Source organism: Rissa tridactyla, chromosome 1 (assembly GCF_028500815.1).
Source record: "Rissa tridactyla isolate bRisTri1 chromosome 1, bRisTri1.patW.cur.20221130, whole genome shotgun sequence".
Lineage (NCBI taxonomy): Eukaryota > Metazoa > Chordata > Aves > Charadriiformes > Laridae > Rissa > Rissa tridactyla.
In genome coordinates this window covers 20,082,813-20,107,520 of record NC_071466.1, presented here as the reverse complement: position 1 = coordinate 20,107,520, position 24,708 = coordinate 20,082,813, and the positions used below count along the sequence as shown (strand labels likewise).

At 37.1% G+C, this 24,708-nt stretch overlaps 1 protein-coding gene across 3 annotated transcripts in view; it reads left to right on the top strand.

Moving 5' to 3' along the window:
• The window catches only part of CWF19L2 (CWF19 like cell cycle control factor 2), a 77,024-nt gene that overhangs the window by 31,044 nt on the left and 21,272 nt on the right, over positions 1 to 24,708 (top strand). For all 3 annotated transcript variants that reach the window (XR_008467022.1, XM_054205567.1, XM_054205575.1), the window contains 2 exons: positions 18,979 to 19,104; positions 20,343 to 20,480. Coding sequence is in view for 2 of the 3 variants with exons in the window: in XM_054205567.1 (XP_054061542.1) it covers positions 18,979 to 19,104; positions 20,343 to 20,480 (264 nt within the window). In the remaining variant the exon portion in view is untranslated. The remainder of the gene's footprint in view (positions 1 to 18,978; positions 19,105 to 20,342; positions 20,481 to 24,708) is intronic.

The window sequence follows — 24,708 nt, the reverse complement described above, 5'->3', positions numbered from 1 at the left end:
CCTGCGATAGTTGCCAGGTTGGTCTTACTGGTTTTACATCTTCAAACTGATTGTGGGCTATTGGGACACAAGCAGAATGTGTGGGGTGCTGCTGTGTATCAAGGGCCAGCTGTATCACATTGTGTCTATAAACAGCCCAGATGTTCTGAAATGATCTTGTTACACAAGTGCAGCTTATTTGGGAAAGTGTATTTGATACGTGTGAATCAGTCTTGCTATAATGTTGACCACCCAAGTGACAGCCTCAATCAGTTCAGCCAGCTGTATTCGAAGTAAGATACCTGAAGCAGTTTTCCAAATGGATGTCCCATCCATCCCGAATTTTGATAGCTTTGCCTCCGCTAGCAATAACAAACATGAAGCATTTTGTTTCAGGCAAGTCTGTCTCTGATTCCTTGGAGCAGCATGGCCAACGCCATGCTGAAAGGTCCTGAAACTTGTCTTTGCCCTGTTTTCACTTTTGTTGGTAGAACTGGGGAGATAAATGAGGAAGGAGTGAAGGCAATTCTGAATTCATCTCCCTAGGAAGTTTTTTTTTTTTTCCTTTTTGATTAATTGAACATGGATCAATTTGCCAATTCAGTTCACTGTGTGATTGAGTGAAGACTCATGTGAGTGTAAGGGGGTGTGCATGGGCTGCTGGCGTTTGTACAGAGGACAAGATCAATTCTTTTAACAGCAATGTTGGATCATTCTGCCTAGAAGTGATCAAGAAACTGCGGACTGAAAGCACTGTAAAGTGGTAACTTAAATCCTGGTTTTATTTATTTGTTTGTAATAACTGAGAATAGAGGCAAACCTGGCTTTTATAGTTTGTTTGATTTAGACAAGAATTCTACCCCAAGCAACTCCAAAATCATGGTTTTGAAGTACAATTTTCAAATACCAATGTTTGGTGTTTAAAAACCTTACATATATCAGCTGATGTATTTCACCAAGCATAAAGGTCCTGGTAACACTGTTTCGCTACTGGTTTTCCTTTTGGCCAAAGTCATCTGTAGTTTTAAGACCTGCTGTTTATAGTGCATTTAGACATTGAAAGTAGAGATCCCCAGCTGAAAGAAGCCAAAAAGCATGAATCTGTACATCTTTATGAACCTAGAATAGCAAGAAAATTCTACAAGATACTGAAGAAGAAGAGTCCTTAGTAAGGCCACCTGGGTAATTTTATAGCCAAAATTTGTCTTGGGGAAGAGGATTGTTGTTGTTTTCTTGTATGGTTTTTTTTTTTTAATTCTTGGTAGGTAGTGTGCTGTTTCTATTAAATAAAATGAGCAATCACAACTAATAATGTTGTAGGTTTTCTGTGTATGAAGGTATCCCAGATTAAAATTCAGTACAGGTGAAAAAGTGTTTAGATTCTCTTGATATTGGGGGGGGGGAAGATAAAGTCTATTGTGCTTAAATACTTGAGTCACATGTATACAACTACAAGGAATGCACATGCAAAGATCCTTTTTAAAGTGTTGATTCTGCTTGTTTTGTCTTTACCTTTTAGCAGGAGGCAACCTTCAGAGTCTATGGAAATCAAACAACAGGGTGAATATGCAAAAGTGGCATTTGGGCTGTATGAAGGGACTAACCAATTAAGTATTTTAATTTCATTTGTGATAGAATTAAATAGTGCTTATGTTCAAATGCTTATTTCTAAGTTTTCATGGGCATTTTGAGAGAAGCACAGTTGCCCTTTGAGCCCCAGTGAAACTGTCTAAGAGAAGGTTGCTGGCCTATAGAGTTTCTGAGTTAGGATAAGTGATGAAAATGAGTATTTATTGAATGTAAGGAGACAGCAGAAAATTTTGTAGATTTCAGCATTTAAAAATAACTTCTATGTGTTCACGGTTTACCTCTAAGTACAGTTTGTATTGCTGTAATCTGGAAATGCCACACAACTCTTGATTTTGAGTACATTGGTTATGAGGATTCTACTTTTGCCATTGTTTGTACCAGTCATAAATGATGTTATTTATGCTTTTGTTCTGTAGTTCTACTTAACAGAATATGTCTGGAACATTAGCATTCCTTTGAGGTAGATCATTTGCAATGGTTTTTGGTGATACAAAAGTTGAGAGGTAGAAAGTTAAATGAGCAAGAGGCAGACTGAAAACAAATGGAGACAAGGTGATTTTTCACCGAATGGTTGCTCCAGGATGTTGTGGATATTGGAAGCTTGAGTAGATTCAGGGAGAGACTGTGTAAATTCATGAAAAATAAATCCCTTGAGGATTGTGCAGAAATGATGTCTGGCTCTTAGTTGCTGAGTTGCAAATGCTCGGAGGCATCCTTTCTTTTTGTACTCTTCAATAGGCATTTACTTTTGGCTATTGCTGGAAGAAGGCATGTTGGGCTTTGGTTTGATCCAGTATAGCTGCTTTTATGTTTTAATCCACACATAGAAAACGTTCTTTACGATGATTCTAAATAATTTATGATGTCCATAATTGGTGTGCTTTGCCTTTTTGATTTTTTTTCCCAGATTTTTTTCCCCATCTTTTATCATACTTCTGTCAGTATGGTCCCTGCATAAGAATTAGAGTCAAATCTGCTAAATGAAAGACAGTTTGCTTTTGTGTTGCTACAGACTGACTTAATTGTGTTTGTGTTTTTCAATCAGGAAATATATTGACATGATACAAAATTAGGTAAATCTAGATTTGGTTCATGGTGGTGGACGTATGAAGTGTAAGTGTATGCATCTTTTAAAATGGTTTTCAATTCCAAGCTAAGTATAACCTGTAAGAAAAAACCTTCTCAACACTAAGCCTGTTACTGTGTTCCATAGCGCTTAATCAGTATGCAGGAAACAAAGTAGTCTCTGCTGAGCACTTGGTAGAGACAGTTCTTACTAATGATGAATTGTGTTTAAAATACAAAATCAATACAAAATTGAGTGAAAGGTAGAAGCTGGTACTTTAAGCAAAATAACATCGTAGAGCATATAGTATCGTAGAGTATTTCAAAGATCTTCAAAGTGAAGATCTGAAAAAGTAGAGAGAAACAAATACAGGCTTTCCGGCCATGCATTTGAGAAATTGGAAGGAAAACATGAAGGATTTCAGCATAGCAAATCTTCATTTGAATAACTGAATTTTCTAAGAAAATCCCTCAACCTTCAGTCTAGTATGATTCATTTAGTAAATATATTTAAATCATGGGGAATAAAACAGTGATTGAGATAGATACATATACACACACATACAAAAATACATATATTCCACAAGAGAGATATATATTCCTCAAGACAGCAAAAAAAAGTGAGAAAAAAATCTCCTAACATTTTTCTAATGAAGAGTATGTAGTGCTTCTGTGAAGCCTCTTGGGTATGAAAGATATCTGTAGAACAACGGTCTTCAATTTTGGCAGGCACTCTATGTCACTTTACAGTAGGCATCTGACTGGCATAGTACTGCTTTAAAGGAGAAAACTTTTTCTAGGCTACCTGTTGGCTCTGTAAGAGTAACACTCTCCGGTCCATTGCTTGTGCATCTCAGGTGTAGAAGGTTTATAGTGCAAGGAAAAATTATTTTAGCTAGTTTTATGGCATAAGTAGGGCTTGTCTTTTAGTGAAAATCTTCATAAAATCAAGAGCTTCACGTACTTCAAATGCTTCTGCTTTTTTAATTTAATTATTCTTCCCAAGTATAAATAAGAAGGATGATTAGGTTTCCAGCACCTTTTACAAACTATATCTGAGCACAAATTCTGATGTATTGAAGGTCTGATGTTTAATTTGTAACCCTGAGCTGCATTAGAGTCCCGACTGAGAGGGAATTCTGAGGAACCCAGTGTAAATGATCTTTTCTTCCTTTTGAAGAATTAACACTTACAATTTTTCAGACAGGAAACCAAATACGAACGCTTGGCTTATACTTCAAGTCCTATTTATGATAAAATAGCATCCATTGCGTGCCATTACGTATAGTTCTGCATTAAGAGACAGGATGGAACACGCTGGATCTTCATCCAGAGAAATTATTTGCAGCACAGTTATTATCTTGAGACAAGTAAACCATATGATATTAGGAGTACCTGAGAGGTATCAGTTGTGGAACAAATGTGAAATAATACTCTATTGGTTCCGATAATGATAACTTCTTAACTATGTTATCCCAGCAGTGCTACCACCATCGCGGATGGGCTTAGCCTTGGCTGGCGGTGGGTCTGTCTTGCAGCCGGCTGGCATTGGCTGTATGGGACGTGGGGGAAGCTTCTAGCAGCTTCTCACAGAAGCCACCTCTGCAGCTCCGCTGCTACCAAAACCTTGCCACGCAAACCCAATACACTCTGACTGGAACAGGGAGTAATAAATTGGGCCTACTTTTGTGAAACAGCTTTAATATCATTAGTGCATACTTTTAAAAAATAATAGGTACATGCAGTTTCTGGTGAGTGTATTTCCTGAACACTCTTGTTGATGTCAGTAAGAGAAGATTAGACAATTATTTATAAGACAAAAATGTATTAAGACAAACTGTCTTAACTTCCCGAATGTAATTTATAGGAAATTGGTTTTCACAATTAAAAAGTACTGGAGAAATTATATCAGCAACTTAATGATATAAAATATCTTCTGGTTTCAGTACATGTAACAGGTATAAAAGGGCAGAGCAGATAAAACTTCATAAGAGTTCAGACTGGTAATACAAAAGCTCTGGAATTTGCTTTGACACTGGAAGCAAAAGTCCTTTCCAAGTGCCATGCAGCACTTGTAGTTGATGGTGACAGTTTTTCTGGCTCTGTTTTTTTTTTCTGACACTAAGTAGAATTTCTGCATATTTTTACTGCAGTGTCTATCCTGTCACTCTGTTTGCTCGAGTGAATTCTGTTTTTCTTAACAAATTTGACACCCCTACACCAAGAAAAAACATAAGTAAAAACATTCCTGGAAAGCCTTTCTGGTACAGTAGATACTTCCAATTTGAAATCAAAAGGTAGAACCTCACTGATGCTTCTTTTAGTCTTTGCAAAGCCTTAGTAAAGAGATGGTATTACACCTCTTTGGATTTAAAATAATGTATAAGTAAAACCAATTATAAAAGTGTGAACGAGGAGTTAACAATGTATTTTGTATGGGTAAGCAATGAAACACAGTTGTGTTCAAAATGAGGTTTGGAAAGGAGAATTTGATCAGACAATGACTGTTGGGACCACCTGGTCTTTAGCGTAATCACAGATTGGGTCTCATTAGCCATTGCTACCAATATAAAGCAGAAACATTTTATAGAAACAGGCTGTTTAAGCGGAGCGATTAAACTGTGCACCCATCCTTCTAAAAGGAATTAAGACATTTGGCTTTTGGCCAGCACATCTGGATAACGAGGTACTTTCAGCTGGCAGCAGGGGTTGCGTATTTGTGGACGTGGGATTTTTGCAGAGGTTCTTCTCAGGCGCTGCACTAAGGGCTGCAGAGCGTGGGGCTCTCCACCCATCTCTGGAGCAGATGCGCCACTACCAATGTCAGTATTCTCTTTCCCATCTGTTCTGCCTGTGAGCCCAGAGGGATTGCTTCCAGGTAAGATGATGCTACAGGCTCATGGCTTTTTCAAGTCTTTGGCTTTCTTCTGATGCCTCCCAAAGTAACAGCAGTGATAATGGCTTGAGGGTATGGATATACATAAGTGGAAGCTTAAAAGGATATGGAGTTGAATCTTTGTTCTGCAGCATCTAATTGTCCACATTCTTCCTCTACCCTTTTTTTTGATGACCCTTTTCTACATATACTCCTTTAATAATAATTTTTCAGATTGGACTACTTCTTTTTCTAATAAAGCTCCCTCATATGCCTGAATTACTATTTTTTCGTTGGGTTAATCTGTTGCTTTCAGTTTGTAAAATTACCTTTTCTGATACTACAGTCTCTGAAAATACCCCATATACCAGAGCTAGGGTAAATCTCTTTTCTAAATATTGAGGCCTGAACATTTTTGAAACTTCTTGCGGTATTTTTACTGGACTTTTTTATTTACTTGTTACTAAATTTTTATATTTACTTAAGTAAATGCTAATTTTATTTATATATGCCAAACTTCTGCTTATCCCCTTCTCAGTTGTATATTACATTTCTGTCTTTGATAGGATGAAACAGGAATTTGTGGACTTAACAACTAACCTGCTGCAATACTTTTCTTTTTTTATAGTCTGAGTATACAGATAAATTTTGTATCAGATGTTCTTGCTATAGAAACAAGCCATCTAGGCATTAAATTTTTTTAGATTTTCTTACATCCCATACCTACAGTGGCTTATTGATGGTATGGTTAAATGACTAACCATTTCAAAGGGCAGCGCACAGTTTAATATATCAAACTGTATCTTTAGACTTTTTTTTTTAAGTTATATTTGCAAAGTTATGTGGCTTCCTGACATCCAATATTATTGTTAAGTTAGACTTAATTGCTTTAGTTTTCCCCATTTCTAGGCACATCACTGGACGCGTTACAAGCTGCTGTAAGTTACTCATTGCTATTTCCAATCTCACTTGCACAGGCTGCCAGTACGACTCTTACTGAATTTGATTTGAGGTTTGTGTGTGTATTCATTCTACTCATGAGATATTATTCTGATCGCCCTATCTCAGAGATGCTCTAAGTAAATAAGTAGTGAGAGCAAATAGAAAGATTTTTGAAAGCAGCGATGACTGGAGGCGTTCAATATAAAGAGGAGGGGTTAAAAAGGTCAGGTTACTTAGTCTGAGTAATTAACAGTTTAGCTAAAATCCCCCTTTTTGTAATATGAGAACAAAGAATTTTTGCATTAAAAGGGCAACTGATTTTATATCAATAAGAAGAAATTAAGTTTTTTACATAACATATTATTAACCTGCGTCACTCACTGACTTGGGGCAAGAAAGGAGAGAGACCAGACAATCAGTAGTTATCTAAGTACCTAACCCTTTTCTAATAATTAATGTTTTCGTTTATAAATAGAAGCTATGGTTTGTTTTTTTTTTTATTTTTTGTTTTTTTAGTCTCATACTTTATATATAAACCTAGCATTACCTGATGAAGATCCTCTTATGTAGGCCAGTCCTTTTCTGGGTTACAGCCTGCATTAGGCTTTCCAATGCTTTTCCTCACTGTTACACGCAAGGTCCTGATTATGCCAGACCAACTTTCTGATCTTGTAAAACCTTTTTTTATTCCCATTTCTATATTAGGTTAATACCTTTTGAAGTTGTAATGGTGATGTTTATTACTATGTTTACTACGTCTTTCTCGAAATAGTATATTTTTAACCTAGGTAGAAGTTTGCTCTTGCATGCAGCATTCCTCATGCTGCTATTTCCATTAATCTTTTTTTTTTTTTTTCTGCTATAAGAAACACAAATCAAAGATACAAGTTTTATACAGTGGACTGCTGTTACAGACCTGTGACAGCAATTTTAATTTCATCTTGCTGTGAGATCCAAACCTTGGTCGAGCCATGCAGAATGATCTACCTATGGATTTTATAAGCCTTACCTTGAAGTTGACGGTTCCATTATTCACAACAAATGTCAGAGCCTGAAGGATAGCTCAGGTGCTTTGAAACCTGTGTTACATGGGGACTCCAGGTAGTGACTACAGTGACTCCTCAGTGACGAGGTGTGCCCTTAGAAATAGTCAGCGCTGAAGGAGGCAGATGCTCCTTCTGAATGGGATTCACTCATTCTGCAGATAGTGGTGGTGGTCGTGTGTAAATGCAACCTAAGAACCTAAGAGAAGGGTGACTGAAATGGGAGAAGAAAGAGTAATGGAAAGAGAATGGGAGGCAACGGGTGGAAGAAATAGCTACGTCCAGCATGCTGGGAAGTGCTAGATGTCTTTTAGACACTTATTTGGTATTATAAGGACAGACTTTTACAATAGAGGGACAAGACAATATTCAAAACATTTCCATTGGCCGTAGGCTGTAAGAGAAATGAAACAGGTTGTGTGCTTAATCCAGTGTCTAATTTGTCCATAACTAGGTTGTAGAGGTTTGTTCCTTGCTGAAGACTGTTGCTGAGCTTTGTTATTCCATCATTACACTGTGCTTGTACCACTTCAGTGTAGCTCTCGGCAAACATTTGCAGACAGCTCTCAGCCACGCAGCATGCAGCTTTTTGTTGGCTCAGTAATTAAAAAAAAAAAAAAGTTTGTTTTTCCTAGCTCTAGTTGCTTCCTATCCCACAATATACTGACTCTTAAAATATATTTTATTCTCTTCAGCTATTAACATTGAAAACAAGTTCCAATTGAGTAGATCCCATTCAGGATGTTACTCCCTGCTTGCTCCCTTTGTTCAGCTACGCCAGTGTCCGTTCCTCAAGTTAAGCCGTGCACCTGGTGGTGGAGCTTTTCCACTTCCTCCTGCTGGATTATGGAACAGACATCATCTCTGGGGAGTTTAAAAATATTTTTTAGAACTGCATTTTATTTATTTATGCATTTAATTTAAAGCATTTATCTTTCAAAACCAGACTTGTCTGCTTTGTTTTGTTCAGTTGGGTATTAATCGCTGTATAGTGGTTTGTACATTTGGTGAGAATAACTGTGTACTTTGCATATTTAATTGGCCTGAAGTAAAAATTCACGTTCATCAATTAATGGCAACGAACAATTCCCCTCTCATTCTGTAAACACACACTATCTTTGTTCATTACAGACTGTAAATTACATTGTTTGTGGAGTAGTCATCACAAGATTCAGGGACGGTGACTGAACCTCTTCTCCAGTTTCAATTTTAACATTTAATAATATGTATCATATTTAAAGTACTTCAATATATATATTTTAAACCTATATTGTACTTTTATATATATATAGTGATATTTACCTGAGCATAATTAGTAATTGGTAATTATTATATTACTATCACCAAAATTTCTGCATATAATATAGCTTAATATGTTTAATATTTAATAATATTTATTTAGTAAGAGAAGTCATTAATTCAGAAACTTGAGAGGTTTAAAGCTATTTAATGCCATGCCACTGCATGAAGAAATAATACGCTCTCCAGATGTTAAGAGGAAGTTAAAACAGAAGCAAAAAGCCGGACTCAGGTGAATCTCTACATAAAGCACAAGAAGATAATTATTACCTCTTTTATAGAAGATGGTAACAGTTCCTGGGCACATTTGTAAGGTCTCCTGGATGATCTCACGGTTTGCTAATAAGAAGGAAAGTAATTACTCCATTCTTGTGCTGTGCTGAATGGCGCATGGGTTTTACTGTGTGCCAGGTCATACAGTCGTAGGAATGCAAGCCTATAAATGTGTGAAGAAAATATAAACAGATAAAATGAGAGTTTTAAGTAGATCTGTATCCACCCTCCTTTAAATCCTTCAGAAAATTGTAATCCTTCTGTGAGTCATGGCTTTCCCTGCAAAGGCACTTTCCCAGTACGCCACGTTTGTTCAAGTGCAGGGGAATTCTGTTCTTTGTTATATTTGTGTGAGTTTTTCTATTACAAATATTAGATGCATCACCCCGTTATTCCCAGAATCAGCCTTTGTCACATCTTAAAGGTTTATGTTGTACTTACCAGTCTCCATTGTTTTTTGCACTGAGGCCTATTTGAGTGCTGTAATGCATGCTGAAGGATGCTTATGTATTGGAATTCTTTTGGGGACCTCTTGTGAAAATCATCTCTTCATGGCAACTTGCTTGAAAGCTCCTTTTACTGTCATTTCAATTTGTGGATGATTCCTAAAGTTTATTCTGTTTTATTTTGTTGTTTTTTTTTTTAAAGAAAAAAAACACTTGTGGAATAGGAAAATCTTATATTTAGAATGCAAATAACTAATTTATTCTTCAAATGTCATCTTCTGATACTGCTATAATAATTTTTTTTCTGACAGAAAGCTTTCTGTTTCTGATGTGTTTATAAATAGCTTTTGTATTTCTTGTAAGATCCTCCTCAAAATCAACTTTTACCTTGCCTTTTTGTGTTAATGCAATTAACTTTGTATATTTACGTTGTGTTTTTGATTCGGTTCTATTTAGACAGGATTTTGACTTCTGAAAGATGTCTTTACCTCTGATAATTTCTTTAATCTTATGAATAATCATGTCTGGCATATTTGATCCATTGGATCCATCTTGGTTCATAGTATGCATTTAGTTTTAGTCTCTAACATGAGTTCACATTAGTCTTCATGCTGTCCATAATTATTTTATCCTCTTATCTGCCCCTTTTAATTTCTCTTTGATGGACCACAGCTTTTTTGTACTTCGTCTTCTAAAGGTAAATATTACTATTAATATTTTGCCTTTTCCTTTTCTCTAGAATGTTAAATATGTTATAGACAGTCTCATATGCCTTCTGTCAGGACTCTGGACTCTTTGAAATTAGGAAAAAAAAAAATCACAAAAAAACCCCAAACTTGACAGCTGTAAGCTTCTGACTCAAAGGATTCAGTATGTTTTATATCTAAATGTTTATTCTCTGCATCATTTCATGTTGTGTAAATGGGAGCCTGCTGAAATCTCTCATTACAAATTTCTAATGCCCTGCTGTCTTCCTCTGTAGTTTCATTGTACATGATGAATCTATGGTTCTTATTAGTTTTCTAGTCCTTCTTGCTTTTAAAAAAAAAAAAAAAAGAAAACATGATGGTGATGATTCCATATTCTTCCTAGGCAACAGTACTGTTGCTCTACAGCCCTTAATGTTAGAAAAATCTTTTTTAATACGTAACTTGTATTATTTCTTCTGTAATTTATACCTTTTGGTTTTCCTCTTGTTCATCACATAGCCTGTTTGACAAAACCTTTTGAGGTTTTGCAGCCTACCAGCATGTGTTCCCTAATTTTCTCTTCCTTCTCTTCCAACTTTTTTTTTTAAATAGCTTTTTATTCTCTAGTCATTCTCCTTTTTTCCAGTTTCTGTCTTGTTAAGTTTGCATCTTTGTTGAAGTGTGATATCCCAAATAGGGTGTGAGGCCATCTGAGGTCTTGCATGTGGAAAAAGGGAAGTATTCCCACGCAAGTCAGCTTATACTGGCATACATCTCCTGTATATGTTCCAGTGTAATGCTTGTTTATTTCCACAAAATGTAACTTTACTTGGTTTGTGAACCATTCTGCATCTCCAAGATCACTGGGAGAAAGGATCGTACCTAGAGAGCCCTACTTCTAAACCAGCAGCTTAATAGCAGCTTAGTGTTTGGTGGCAGCTACTGAGTTTTATATCGTGCTAAAATAACGAAATGTTCCAGAGGTATGTTCAATTGTGAATTGGTTATTGCTAGAATAAATAGGCAACTCTGAAGGACCTCATGGAATGCCATTTATCGGGAAGCTGAGAAAGTCATTTTTGAGGCAGAACTAGAGTAAACTCTGTTGTTTTAAACAGTACAAAGGTGGGAAGGAAACATACGCCTATTTATGTAGGTGATCATTAGACATGGAAACAGACCACTGGTATTTGTATCAAACACGATACTTAAAAACATTCCAGAAGCATGTCCAAAATAATATTTCCATGTCAGAAGTTAATCCTAATTTATGGTCAGACTTGATCATTTTTCTTCTTTTAGTCTATAAAAGGCCTTTTGGAAAAAAAAAAAAAGGGGTTTAGGTGTTTGATTGCTGTGTTGTATTTTTTGCTTGATCTTCAGCCAGATGTTTTAAGTTTGGTAGCAGCCTACGGGGAGTGTAATATTTGAAGTGAAACAGTTGACCCTCCTGAGGGTGGAAACTAAGTGAAAAATTACCAGATGCATTAAGAGAAAGGAGAGAAAGGAGAAGCATTCGAGTGGGCACAGAGGCAGCTCTGCTTTACTAAGTTTCTGCCCCTACCCCAACTCATTCTGTAGTTCAGATCCAGAAGATACTCTTCTACTGCCTGTATGTCAATGTGTTGGCATGTAGAAATGAGAAAAAAAAATGCAGCTGTTGTTAGGATCTAACATTTTGAGCCTGTCTTCAAAGGCACATAAAGTCTTGTTTTTTCTGACATGTAGAACACCTTGTGAATTCTATTCATTTTGGGAAAATAATAGGCTGCTCAACAATGGCATCCTTTTTGAAATGTCTATTTTAAACATTTTAGTCTAGACACTTAAATCTGGGGATGGATGTTTTAAATGGAATTAGGTACTTGTAAGTTGACGTGAGAATCTGATTTTTACTATTCTGTGCAGTTGCAGAGCCCAGCAGCGTTGCTCCTGTAATGTGCTTATTTCAACCAGATGTTGCAGATGGGTGAATCTCTTGTTGTCAAGTGAAGTACTCTTTAGGAAACCTATTTTCTCTCCTCTTTCTTGTTTTTAAAACTTTGCTTTTACTTTGTCTTTTCCCTTCCCCAGCTCGTTTAACTGTTAAAATTGTTTCTACTTTCTGTCACAGTACTGAGCTTTGCTAAGTTATGGGTTGTTTAAGCATTACAGTATTTACAAATGTCTGCATGTTTTGTTTGTGTTTTTTTTACACTCAGAAAGAAACGACCCATGCCCTAGCAACTTGCGCCAGTTACCTGTTTGTTATTATATCCAGAATACTTCATTTGCATTTATATCCCATTTAAGTGTGGTGTACATCTTGCTGCTTTTCCCTCATGTTGTGGTCTTTCCTCCACCCTGTTGTCCTTTGTCTTTGCTCATCTAATGCTGATGATTTTTGTTGTTGTTATGTTTTCAAATTAATAGTGCTTTTAATGCTGTAGTGATAACTAGGTCTCACACCTGTCTGGAACAGCACAGTGATCACATGAAAACACAGTCCCCCCTCTCTGGCTGTCTCTTTCTCCAGCCAGATTTGACCTTTGGCGCATGGCGAGCGTGGGCTGGAGGCACACAGCCTTTTTCTCCTGTAGCAATAAATCACCTTTTCTCCCAATAGAGGGAAGACGACTTATCTTGTGAAAAAGTAACAGCTGAGGCAGGTATCTGACTGATGCTGGAAATAAGTAGTATTGTATGTATATTCTCTGAAAATATGATTATTGTTATTGGAGCCAGACCATTGTTGGACATCTTGGTTTGCTTTGCGAAATGAGATTTGCCTTTGCTGATACAGAAGAGAAAAGTTTTTCTTACCTCGGCAGCTTTTTGATCCATAACTTCTATCTTTGTGTGACTTCTCTTGGAAAAATATAATAAAGCCATTGAAGTTAGCATACTTCAATATCTACAGAATCTTCAGACTTTATTTGGAGTTTCTGGGACAAGCTTTCATTAAGCAAGGATGGCAGATGTAAAGCAGACATCGGTTGTTTGGTGGAAAATAGCTTCAAATTGAGATGAATAAAGTTGTTTATAAGATTTGACAAAGGCTGTCCTAATATCACCAGATTTAGTGATATCCCCATTATTTGCTCTAATTTAATCAACTGACTTACCTAACCATCTTTGTAGTGTAATCAAGAGGCTTTCAGGGTTTTTAATTATTTTTTTATTGTTATTAATATTTTCAGAAAGTTAAATACTTATTCTTTCTGGTGGAGAATCTCTGCCTTTTTATTTTTATATATGTGTGTGTGTGTGTATACACATATGCACACCCACATATCTTTATTTAAGTCTGAGAACACCCCCATGAAGTGGGAATGTATTAATTGTCCCTGATTTGGAGGGTGCTGAGCTGACCTGACTCTTGACAGGATGTCCATCATCTGAATGGACGTCCGTCAGCTGAAAAGGTAGTAACTTCCATTCCAAACGAGAAGGTAGTTGGTGGGAACAGACGAAGGTATGGGAGGACTGAGGGCTGGGCGCATAAATGGAGTGATATGGAACAATATTTAGCACTCCTGTCCTTTACTTTTAGGGAGCTGGCAACAATAGTCTAAGCTGAAACTGTAAATACCTAGAAATGGAGTTTATAATAGCTGAAGTATAATGAATTATTTAAGCAGTCACCTGGGAAATGGATATATTCATTCGTCTCCCTGGTGTTTTGCCTGAAGGATTGGAATCCATGGGGATGCCTTCATCACTGAGCTATATGATAATGCTCCATTTTCATACGTGCTGGTAAATTCTGTCTGGCTTAATGAGTCCTCCATGTCTGTTCTTCACTCCTGCTGTAAAGGTATTCCAGGCTGCCGCCGCCTCCTCTCTCTGCTTGGTGGGTAGAGAAGTCGTGGGAGATAGATTTGTAATTTTCCAGAGCTGCATTGAAGTTAAATCTCCCACCTGAGTGAATGATTTTCCTCCAGAACATTTTTATAACAGGGTTTATTTTTCTGAATGAAATCTGTGACCACAGCTCGTTATAATGAACTCAAGAGCGTTAATGAACACTGGATGTGAACTAAGCCAACCAGGGGTAAAACTTAGGGATAAGGCTGCTTAGTTTATGCATTCTAGTTGTGTTTGGATATGGAATAGATATTAAACCATCCGTCTCTGGCAAAATGGGAGCAGTTTTGTGCATGTTCAGAGGCATAACTTGATATGACTATAGAACTCTACTGATAAAAACTTAGGTGCCCATAAGTTCCTAAGCGCTGAAGGGTAGACAAGGAGTTCGAGGATTACACTTTTCTGTCCAAACTAAGATGACTTCACTTGTAGGGAATTCCTTGAGGCAAGTGTTTGCTTGTGGTCTTACAGTTCTGAAGATTTCCCCATATGATAAGGATTTACACTATCTGGCAAAATGTTCCTATTGCACAAGAAACTGAGGAGTCTCCTCTGTGTTCATATGAGTGATAATGATTTTATGACCCATTCACCTGTCGCTGGCTGACAGATTGAACTGAAGCCAGGCAACTGACAGCTTGTTTCTTGGCTTCTGTTAAGGAAAAGTCAACATTACCAGTAGTTTTCATATTAACCTTCTGTGTCTAATGGTAAGGATCACTCTGTCAACTTCTTTGTTTCTGATATCCAGCATTTAATGTGTTCACAGCTGTTCTGTTTTTTCCTTTTTGTAAAATAATCTCAGAACTGTCAGTCATAGCGAGTAGGGGGTTTTGTTGGTGTTTTTTTCTTTTCTCTCCTTCAGCTGAAATAGGTTAGGAGCATCATGCAGAATGGACGTGCACTTTTTTTTGATAGCATCCCTATGTAAGTTGTGACATGGATCTTGTGATACCTCTTCAGGAGTGACATGGATCTTGTGATACCTCTTCAGGAGTGATATGCCTTTCAAGTTTGAAATGAAAGTTTAAAAAACTCAAAAAAATCAGAGGACTAGTTCTAGGTCCTCTGTTCTATTGGTTTAGGTCCTGGGACGTGATGCTTTGTGAACTCCAGTATTGCAAAAAAAAAAAAAAAATGTGTTCGGAATACTGATAGAGATAATGAAAAGAAAATGACACCATTCGTCTTTAGTTTCCTATTGGTCTTTATTCAGTTTACGTAAAAGGTATGTCAGACCAAGAATTCAGTTGACTGATTGCACTATTTCTAGATCAGGTAGTTCTTGTTTGTAAGTTTTGAACTCTTACCCCAGTTATATTAAGCATATTAAAGAAAAAAAAAACATAATCATCTTTTTTTTGGCTCATAGGCCATAAAAAGGTCTCCATGCTTTGTCAGGTAATAGTAATTGTCAAATAGCTGGTAAGATGTGCATTTAGCGCTGTTTGTGTCATTAAAGAGAACAGGTTAGAACTTGTTGACCACAATAATAACAGTAAGTAAACTGTTTTTTGCTAAGAATAAAAGATTTCTTACTGGTATCTGTTGATTACAAGGAAAGCAAAGGCAATGTGGAGACTTGCAAAGTTCTACATCCATAGTAAATAAGCAGTTGTATTATGTTCTATATAAAGAACACAGGAAGTCTGCTTAAAGACTGTTTCGTATCTGTAACAATGTTAAATATTAAAATACAGTGTAGAAAATTGCTGAAAAACTTCTAATTGATAGTACAAAAGATGTTAATCTGAAAATACATTTACAAGATACTTGTTTCTGTTTAGTTTTACAGATGGGGGAAATTATAGCTTTCTATATACATTTTTTAGTATTTGACAAAACTGATTATTTCAGCCGTGTTTCAAGGCTACATACTTATATCATAAAAAAAAAAGAGATATTTCTGAATGTTTTTCTGCTATATTTTGTCCAGAGCTCGAGCAGTTTTGGGAGAATGAACGCTTTAAGCTTGTTTCAGTTGCCCATTTCCCTCTGTAATCTTACTAGTTTAAGGGATCTTTTGAAAATGACTTTTTGGCGGTTCTTCTAAATTGGTGTAACAAATTGCATGTGCACGATTAAGGGTAGCATTTTGTCCTCTAGAATTCTCATTACTTTGTACAATCTATGAGATGGAAAACGCAGCTCAGGATGTGATTAGCTGGCTCACAAACTCATTTTTTGATGTGCTGTCAGCCAAGGATCCCAAGTCTTTTTTCTCAAGATGCCCTCTAGTCTGTCTTCAACCTTTGCCAATGCATGAGTTTGTCCCCAGGTGCAAGATTTAGCATTTGTTTGAGGTTCCTGTCAGCCTGTTTTTTCAGGTTATTGAGTTCCCTCTGAATGGCACCCCTACCCTCAAGTCTATCTGCCATGTCCCCATCCTACCTATTTGGTGTCTCCACAAATTTGTTTCCAAGAGCACTTTCTGTTCTGTTGTCCAGGGTGTTGAATTAAGCTGTCTTGATAGAGATCAGTCCCTGAAGAATGGCATGTAACAATGTGCTAGTTAAACTACGAGTAGTGCCAGTCAGACTTTGAAGTATCGGCAGCTGCTCTTTCAGCCTGGTAATCCAATTTCCCACCCATCTTGCAGTCTACATATCCCTCCAATTTGGCAACAAAAATATTATGAGACTGCATTAAAAACCTTGCAAACTTCAAGGTGAACAGCCTCCCTGGTACTTTCCTTGTGTACTGAACCAGCCGTCTCACTGCAGAGGACACATTTCTCAGGTGTGATTTGCCATTTACAAATCCATGTTGGCTGTTCCCAGTCACCTTGCAGTTGTTCATGTGCTTGGAAGGGGCTTCCATGAGGAATTATTCTGTAAGTTTTTGGGGACTGAAGTGAGGGTGGTCATCCTGTTGTTTCCCAGGTGTTTCTTCTTCATCTTTTTGAAGGTTACTGTATATATTTACCTGTTTCCAGGGGCATCCACCAGTCACCACTAATCTTTAGCTGTGATAGGGAGAGACCTCTTGTCCAGCATAACACGTGCATCCCATCTAGATCCATATGCTAGCATGTTTGCAGTTTGGTTAAGTTGTCCTTAAGTTGGTCCTTCTTTCCTTGCAGATAGTACTTCTGTCCTCCAAACTCTACTACTAGGCACTGGGGCCTGAGAAGCCCGAGAGCAGACCTTGCTGGTAAAGACTGGCGAGATATTGTCTTAACCTCTTTCATGTCCTTTGTCACTAGGTCTTTCCTCTCTTTCAGCAGTGGATCTGTGTTGTCCTTGTTTGTAGAAAGATATCCAGTATACTCATAAAATCCCTTCTTTTTGTTCTTTGCATGTCTTGCTAGTTTCAGCTTCAGCTGTAGTTTTCCTAATTCTATCCCTGCATACCTGGAAGGTGCTTCTGTGGTCCTCCTGGGTAACGTGTCTCAGGTTCCTCCTTCTGTAAGATTCTTTTTTGATTTTGAGCTTCGTTAGAAGTTCCTCATTTAGGCAAACACCAGATTGAACGGACCCTTCTTATCCTCTGTGGAGGTTGTCCTTGAAGATCAACCGGCTCTCTTGAGCACTTTTGTCATTCATGACCATCTCTCATGAGATCCAGCCAAGCAGATCCCTGAATAAGCTGAAGTCCATTTTCCTATAATCCAGGGGTTTTTCTTTGTTCTGTTACTTGCCTTCCTCACTTGCCTTAGAATCTTAAGCTCCCCTGTGTTGTGGTTGCTGCAGCCAAGGCAGCTGCTGTCTTCCACGTCCCTGATCAGGCTGGTTTATTAGATTTATGAGTAGAAAATTCAGTAGAGCAACACTCCTAGTCAGTTTGTTCAGCATTTGTGCCACTGCAATGCGACTTGCATTTGAAGTCTGGATTGCTTGTGTCCTACTATGTTGCTCTTCCAGCAGGTGACCTGGTGGCTCCATTCCACCATGAGGACCAAGGGTAAATGTATGAAAGCTTCCTTTGTTGCCTTGTCCTGTGTGTTCCTCTCACCTCACATCTCCAGCACTTAAAGAGCTTGTTTTAGTCGGGTTTAGAAGATACCTTCCTCATGATTCCCAAATTTTTTTTGGTATGTAGAAGCAGGAATTAAGTACAAGTGTAGTTCATGTGAGACTGAATGTGCTTGCCATCCAAAGGTAGATGACTTATTTGGTGTATATCAGGTAAAAGCTTGGTTTTGTTTCCATATTTTTCAACACACAAACAGATGATTTAAACGTCATTTCTGCCTCAGTCTGTAATTTAATTTGACCTAAATAATCAATATACATCTACTCATCTGTTTCTTCTTCACCATAGGGAGAGATACTTACGTTGAGCTGTGTGTCGCCTATTCTGCATATCCTAGAATTAAGATTAAAAAATTTTCAGTATTACATTGTGATAAAAGTGATCTGTACTGGTGGTAGGTGCAGTGGAGGAAACAAAAGTCTGATCTAATGGAATGTGTTGAAAAGTGATAGCTCACATTTTGGCTAGTTTGTTAGCCAGGTTTTTAAAGGAAAAAAATACAAAAAAAAACCCAACACCCCCAATCCACTAAAAGCACAGAAGTGGTTACATGCTGCAGCTTTTCAGATGGTTTTCAGGAATATGCTGTTATATTGGTGGTGTTGTATATTAATTCAATATCACCTTTTTAAATCTTCAGAAGCATTGTATTTCTTCTGAGGATGAAGTGTTATGAGAAAGGACCAAGAATACAAACTTCCTTCTTTTTGGAAAGGATTTGTTAGCTTTGCACTTAACTAGCTGAATGTATTTTTAATATTCTTTTTGAATGTGGAAAAGAATACCTTGTGTAAAGTAATACTGTCTGCTTTGAATTATAATGAACATACAAAATGTAAAGAATTTGTTATTTACTCTTTAGGATTTTAAACGTTTACTTAGTGTGGATTAGGTGTTTCTTTTGGTTTTATCTGTATCATCTGTTTTAAAACATATCTTAAAACCTGACACAGGCTTCAAGCCGTCAAGAAGATGAACAAGTGGTCCTTGTCAGAACAGATCAAAGTGGAAGGGCATGGCCTGTGACCGCACCAACTGAACCACAGGAGCCAAAAGGAGGACGGAGAAAGCGACAGATGGTAAGTTTTAAAAATGTGCATATTGGAGTGTAATTCTGAAATGATTTTGTAGCTTTATGATGCCATAATTAATATGAGTGTCTTATCAGAATGTCAACAGGTAGTTAAAAAGTTCCTTTCGGAAGATGATTGTAATTAAAGTGTTAGAGTACATATTTATTAAGCATATATTAAGTTTATTTTCAGACTGCGCTTCCCTAGGGATCACTTTAGGGCTGGTTTAAATGCACATTCAAGGAAAAGTGAGTTTTTCAAATTATCACAGTCTCTTAGTCAAGTAGCTTTTATTACATAAAGTTATGTAAATAATGAAGATTAGAAGAGGTGAATATTTCCAAAATAAGAAAGATTTTACTGAGATACTCAGGTCTCAGTGGCTAAGTTTCCTTTGCTTTTCTCCTGATCAAAAATACTGCTACTGCTGATAATAAAAATTATGACCTAATCTTTGTAACAAAGTACTTTGGGGAGCAGTGAGAAGCTTGGAGGCTGGAGCAGTGTTTTAATCTTTGTTTTGCTTGCAACAGTAAATAAACTAATATTTTGGTCGTCTTGGGATAAGAGATGACAATACTTCGTATTTCTAGCAAGTACGTTCTTGATTAGCAGGACAAATCAGTTTGTGACACTGCTGTGGGGGAGTGAAAGGCACAAGAGGGTGAGGAATTGGATGTCATCCTCCTGTTGTTTCCATTTTGGAAAATTCCATCTTGCTTTATGTTAATGTCCATTCCTGTGTTCCTTCAGGATTTAGTTTAGTCCTGCCCTAAAGTACAAACTGTTTTCTTGTGCACTCTGTCTAAGATGGCAACGTTTCCCAGCAGAGGTACCACATTTATGCAAGTTTTCAGTAGCGTCTGTAACTTGATGATTCAAAAGCTTCCGTAAATAATGGAGATTACTTTTTGGAATATTCAGTTTTTGTGAGCTGATTAACTGTTTCAGTGAATTACTGTATGTCTTTCCTGAGTGGTAATGTTGTAGCTCTTACAGCTTAAGGATATACAGGATATAGCAATTGTGGGAAGAGGCTATATTTTTATTTACATGTACTGATGCAATTGAAGAAAGGGGAAGATGTCATTTCCCTTAGGCCAAATGAAGCAGCAAGCCCAATTGTTTCAGATGTCTTAGCTTGATTCATGATTGTTTAAACTTGTTGAAATTATTAGAATCTGAATTTTATAGTTGATCTTTCTCACTAGGCTGATACGTATTTTCAATATGTTTGTTTCCAGATCCCTACTCATGTAGATAAAGAAAGAGTAAGGTATTTTCAGGATGATGATAGTATGAACCTGAAGGATTTGGTCAAAAATGAGAAGATGAGAACAGCAGAGGATCAAAACTCACTGTTCATGCGTATGGCGTCAAAGGTAAGGTGTCATATGTATGGCTTTTTAATTAAGCATTTTATTATTAAAAATATTAGGTAGGACATGAGGTCTCAGTGGTCTAGGTATGTTGCTTTTGGTTGAGAATTCTGATTGTCTTGAATAATAAAGTCTGCTGTAAGATCATCCTGGTAGATGTTATTGAAGTGATGGAAACGTGCATGCACGTAGGAAATTTGATGCGTTCAGTTTCTTCATAGAGGTGATTGTGATGTTATTTTGCCTGTAGAATTTTGTGCTTTTGAGGTGAACGCTTTTACAGTGTGCTGTACAAAGCAGGTTTTCCCCAAATTAGTGATGAATAAAAGCAGCATTTTCTTAGTGTTTAGATTACGTCTTCGGTCAAGAAGTTACAAGAATCACTGAGATTTGAAGTGAACTACCTGAAATTCCATCAGGATGTCCTGGATAATTTATACTTGCAGGCCACACAGATTTATACGTTATGGTTCCATAAGTGATTCCACTAAAAGAGTGTCCAGTTCACAGACAGATACTGCAGTGCAAAATGAATGATTAATTTCTGTCATCCAAACTGAATAATAAAGGATACTTTCTGTGCTTGATATGGAAGTGTTTGACAGAGGTGATTTCCAATAGCTACAACATGCAGTTTCTCTAGCATGCCTCAGATTTTACTAGGTCACTGCTCCAGTATTTTTTGTACCACTGAGCAGGTTTTGAAAAAGCTTGTTAGCGTGGCATTAATATCATCACAGACGAAATTTGGTTTTCCATTTATCTAGAAGGCAGACAAGATCTTGCAGAGTAGGTTTTGGTTGGGTTTATTTTTATTTTTAAAATTCTGCTTCTTCAGGTGATACTTGGAAGAACCAGAAAAGCCATGATAGTGCCCGGTAGAAAATATTTAACCTGATGCAATGAGCCATCTGGCAGGAAGCTCTTCTGAAGAGATTACCAGAACTTTAGAAACTAGTGTGGTTTATGCATCTTCTTGTTCAGCTGCTTCTGGTAGTTCTCATTCTCTCCCACTGGCATCTTCAAAAAAAAAAAAAAAAAAAAAAAAAAAAAAGAGATGCCCTTGGTGTCCAGTTAAATGAACATGCCCTGTTGCCAGTGTTTGATTTCCTTCTTTACCTTCCCTTCCAAAAAAACCCCAACCCAAACGCATAAAACTTTGCTTCAAAACCGGTGTAATACTTAAAAGTAAAATAAATAAAAATAGTTAAATCAAATCCAGAACCCAACTATTATTTAAAAAGTACTTGTTGTCTCCAGGTAAGGAGAATGGAAAAGAACGTGAGCCTAGCAGGCTTAGGAGTAAGCTTTGATAAGAAAGATTGAAAAATTATCTTGAGGGAATTACTTTAATTATTTTGAGTTTGCTAAAAGCATAAAACTAGGAGTTAAAGTCATTGGAAGCAAGAGGCCTGCAGGAATGTGGTGTTGAAAAAACCTGATCAAGGTATAATTAGAGCATTTAGGAAGGATAAGTGCACGCCAGAAGAACTAATGAACTGTTTGTATTAATATCCTCTATAATGAGGTCAGAGCAATTCTTTTGTATGAGCTATTATTTACAAGGAATAAGTGGAAGACTGTCTCAAGTTAACCGTGTCAGTAAAATGAATTTTGGCTGAAATTTATAGAAACTCATTATTTTAAAAAGACACTTGAATTTGAGATGAATAATAACATGTGACTAAAAGCAAATGGTCCTCACTTAAGTGGTCTAAAAGAAGTCAGGTGAGAAGTGCTGAACTATGAACTGCCGAGTGTCATCTTCATTCACCCTGAGGAACAGGAGATGATATGTGTAATGGCAATCTTTAAAAAGAAAACAGAGGGCAGGAGTAAATGGTTATTTTTTGTTATAAGAGGAAATTACCAGTGGATTCATCAGGAATCTCTTCTGTTCAAGACATACATAAACCATCTGAAGGAAGGGATACTTTATGACCTGACAATTTGTTATTGTTACATAATTATTCTGGACTGTTAAAAATAAAGGTCATTGTAAATTGTAGAATTTCAAAATACAAAGATGGGATTTTTCTAACATTGTGAAATTTACATCTGAACCAATTCTTAAGATTCACTTTGGAGGATTGCTGGAGAGACGTACATATTTTAGTGGTGTGAGTCATCTGTCCTATTTTGAATGCCATCTGAACGACATTATGGGTATAAAAGGAATTAAGATGTCTAGCTCAGACACAGGAGATTATGCTATAGACCTCTCAAATAAGGAGGAAGAGATCCCACCATAGTTATCGAGGCAATAAATTCAGATGAAAGTCAGGGTTGATGAATGCAAAATGATGGTAATCGTGAAGCTGAGCGAAGCCGTAACTGTGCATGTACCACAAGAGGCTGGTACTGCTTGATTTGGGAGTCATTGCGAGTCTGCAAACACCGTCTGGGTGCTGGTGGGATTAAAAAGAGAAACAGAATTTTGGGGATTGTGAAAAAAAGGAAATTTGGACCAATTTAAAACATATAAGGCTACTATAGTGCACCCATAGCTTGAATGCTACCCAGGCTCGTAGAGCGTACCCTGTGGTCACAGGCACAGACTGGCAGCCATTTGAAGAAAACCTAAATCAGCAACATTTCGTCACTCTGGGGGCAAGGGCAAAAAGGCAGCTGGTAGACTAGAACACACAATTAGCGTAAAAGTTTAATAGAAAACAACAATTTTTGTTTCTCATATCTGAAGTGGTCACAGAGCGGAGTTTAACACAAAGGAGGTTTTTGGTTTTTGGTGGGGTTTTATTTTTTTTTTTTTCAGTGAAGAAGGAAATTGTAGAACTCGCGTTGTAGAGCATGTGATGTTGTGTAATCCTTAAGTGCGAGTGGGAGGAAAAAAGATACAGCGGCTTTGTGAAGTACAGTTTCATTGGTAAATATTAAATAGGGAGACTGAGATAGGCTTTTTGGCTCAGGATTTGCTCGGTGAAATGCTCGAGAGCTGCAAGTGTGTAGCTGAAGCATCAGTTCTATGTGCTTTTTTAATGCTTTTTCCCATACATTTTAGCCATTGCTGGAGATTGATTTTTGCAACATAAAATGATCGCTCTGGGTTAGAGTGAGCAGCTGAGTTTAGTATGTTTCACTCTAAAAGCTTCTTCCTTTTTGGTATTTTTTTCGTTTGTTTTGTTTAAGGATAAAATTTCTTAGTAATGTTAGAATAATGTATTGTGTTTCCTGGCGTATGCAACTGCTTTATTTTAGTTTGGGAAGGCGCTGAAATTCCTACTGACTTCAGTAAGCTTTGGGTCAGATGCTGTGTATGGTGTTTCTTTTTTGTTATGAGTCAAAGATGCACTGCATCACATTATTTTGTTAGAACAAGCTTCTTGAATGAATAGCTGGCTCTTTACTAATATTTTAAGATTGAGCCATATGACTTATTTACTAGCTAAGTGTGCTGGAGCGTGTGCTCAAAATAGATGGTTTTGTCAGTTACTGTTCCAGATGAGGTTGTTCTCTTTTGGCTTTAAAAGGAATCTGTTGCAATAGATTTTTAATTGTCCAAATCTTAATTCATGGTACTGAAAGTCCTCCAGTGCCATGCAATGTCACATTTAGGTTTTGAAAGTATTTTTGTTTGGCTTTCATAAAAAGAGGCATCATAGATGCCAGTTCTTCTTCTCCATTAAAGTCTGAAATGGTAGTTTCTGTACAGGTGATTTCCAGCTTTTTGTTAGCACAAAATGTGATGGTCTTCCCCAGATGGTGATTGTTTCTTGATCCTAAATTAAGAAACTGTCTCCTAGGCTTCCTGAGTTTTCCATGTCTTTAGGTAGAAGGCATTCTTGTTCACAGCATTGCAAGATCAGTGTTAGTGCTGAAGTGTTGGCAGCAGTCTGAAAAATTTGGTTGTGATCACAGATATTCCAGATGGTTTCTTTATGTACTTTATAAACCTCTACTACAGAGAGTATCTGCATTATGATATGGGGGCTCAGTGAGACAATCTTCAAAAAAATCTTGTATCTCTCCTAAGTGGATTCGTTAAGGTATTTTTATGTCCATCAGGAAGTCTAGCAACCATATCTCTTGTCAATTTTAGTTTGATAACATAGTACACAAATTTGACACATACACATTACTTTCTCTTTGTGCCTTCAGTTGAGAAGTGGAAAAAATATCCACAAAAATGAATCTGTCATCTTTCAGAAGAGCAGTGGGAGGAAACTGCTGAAAGTCTATACATGATATCCTACCTAGAATGGGAGAAGGGAGA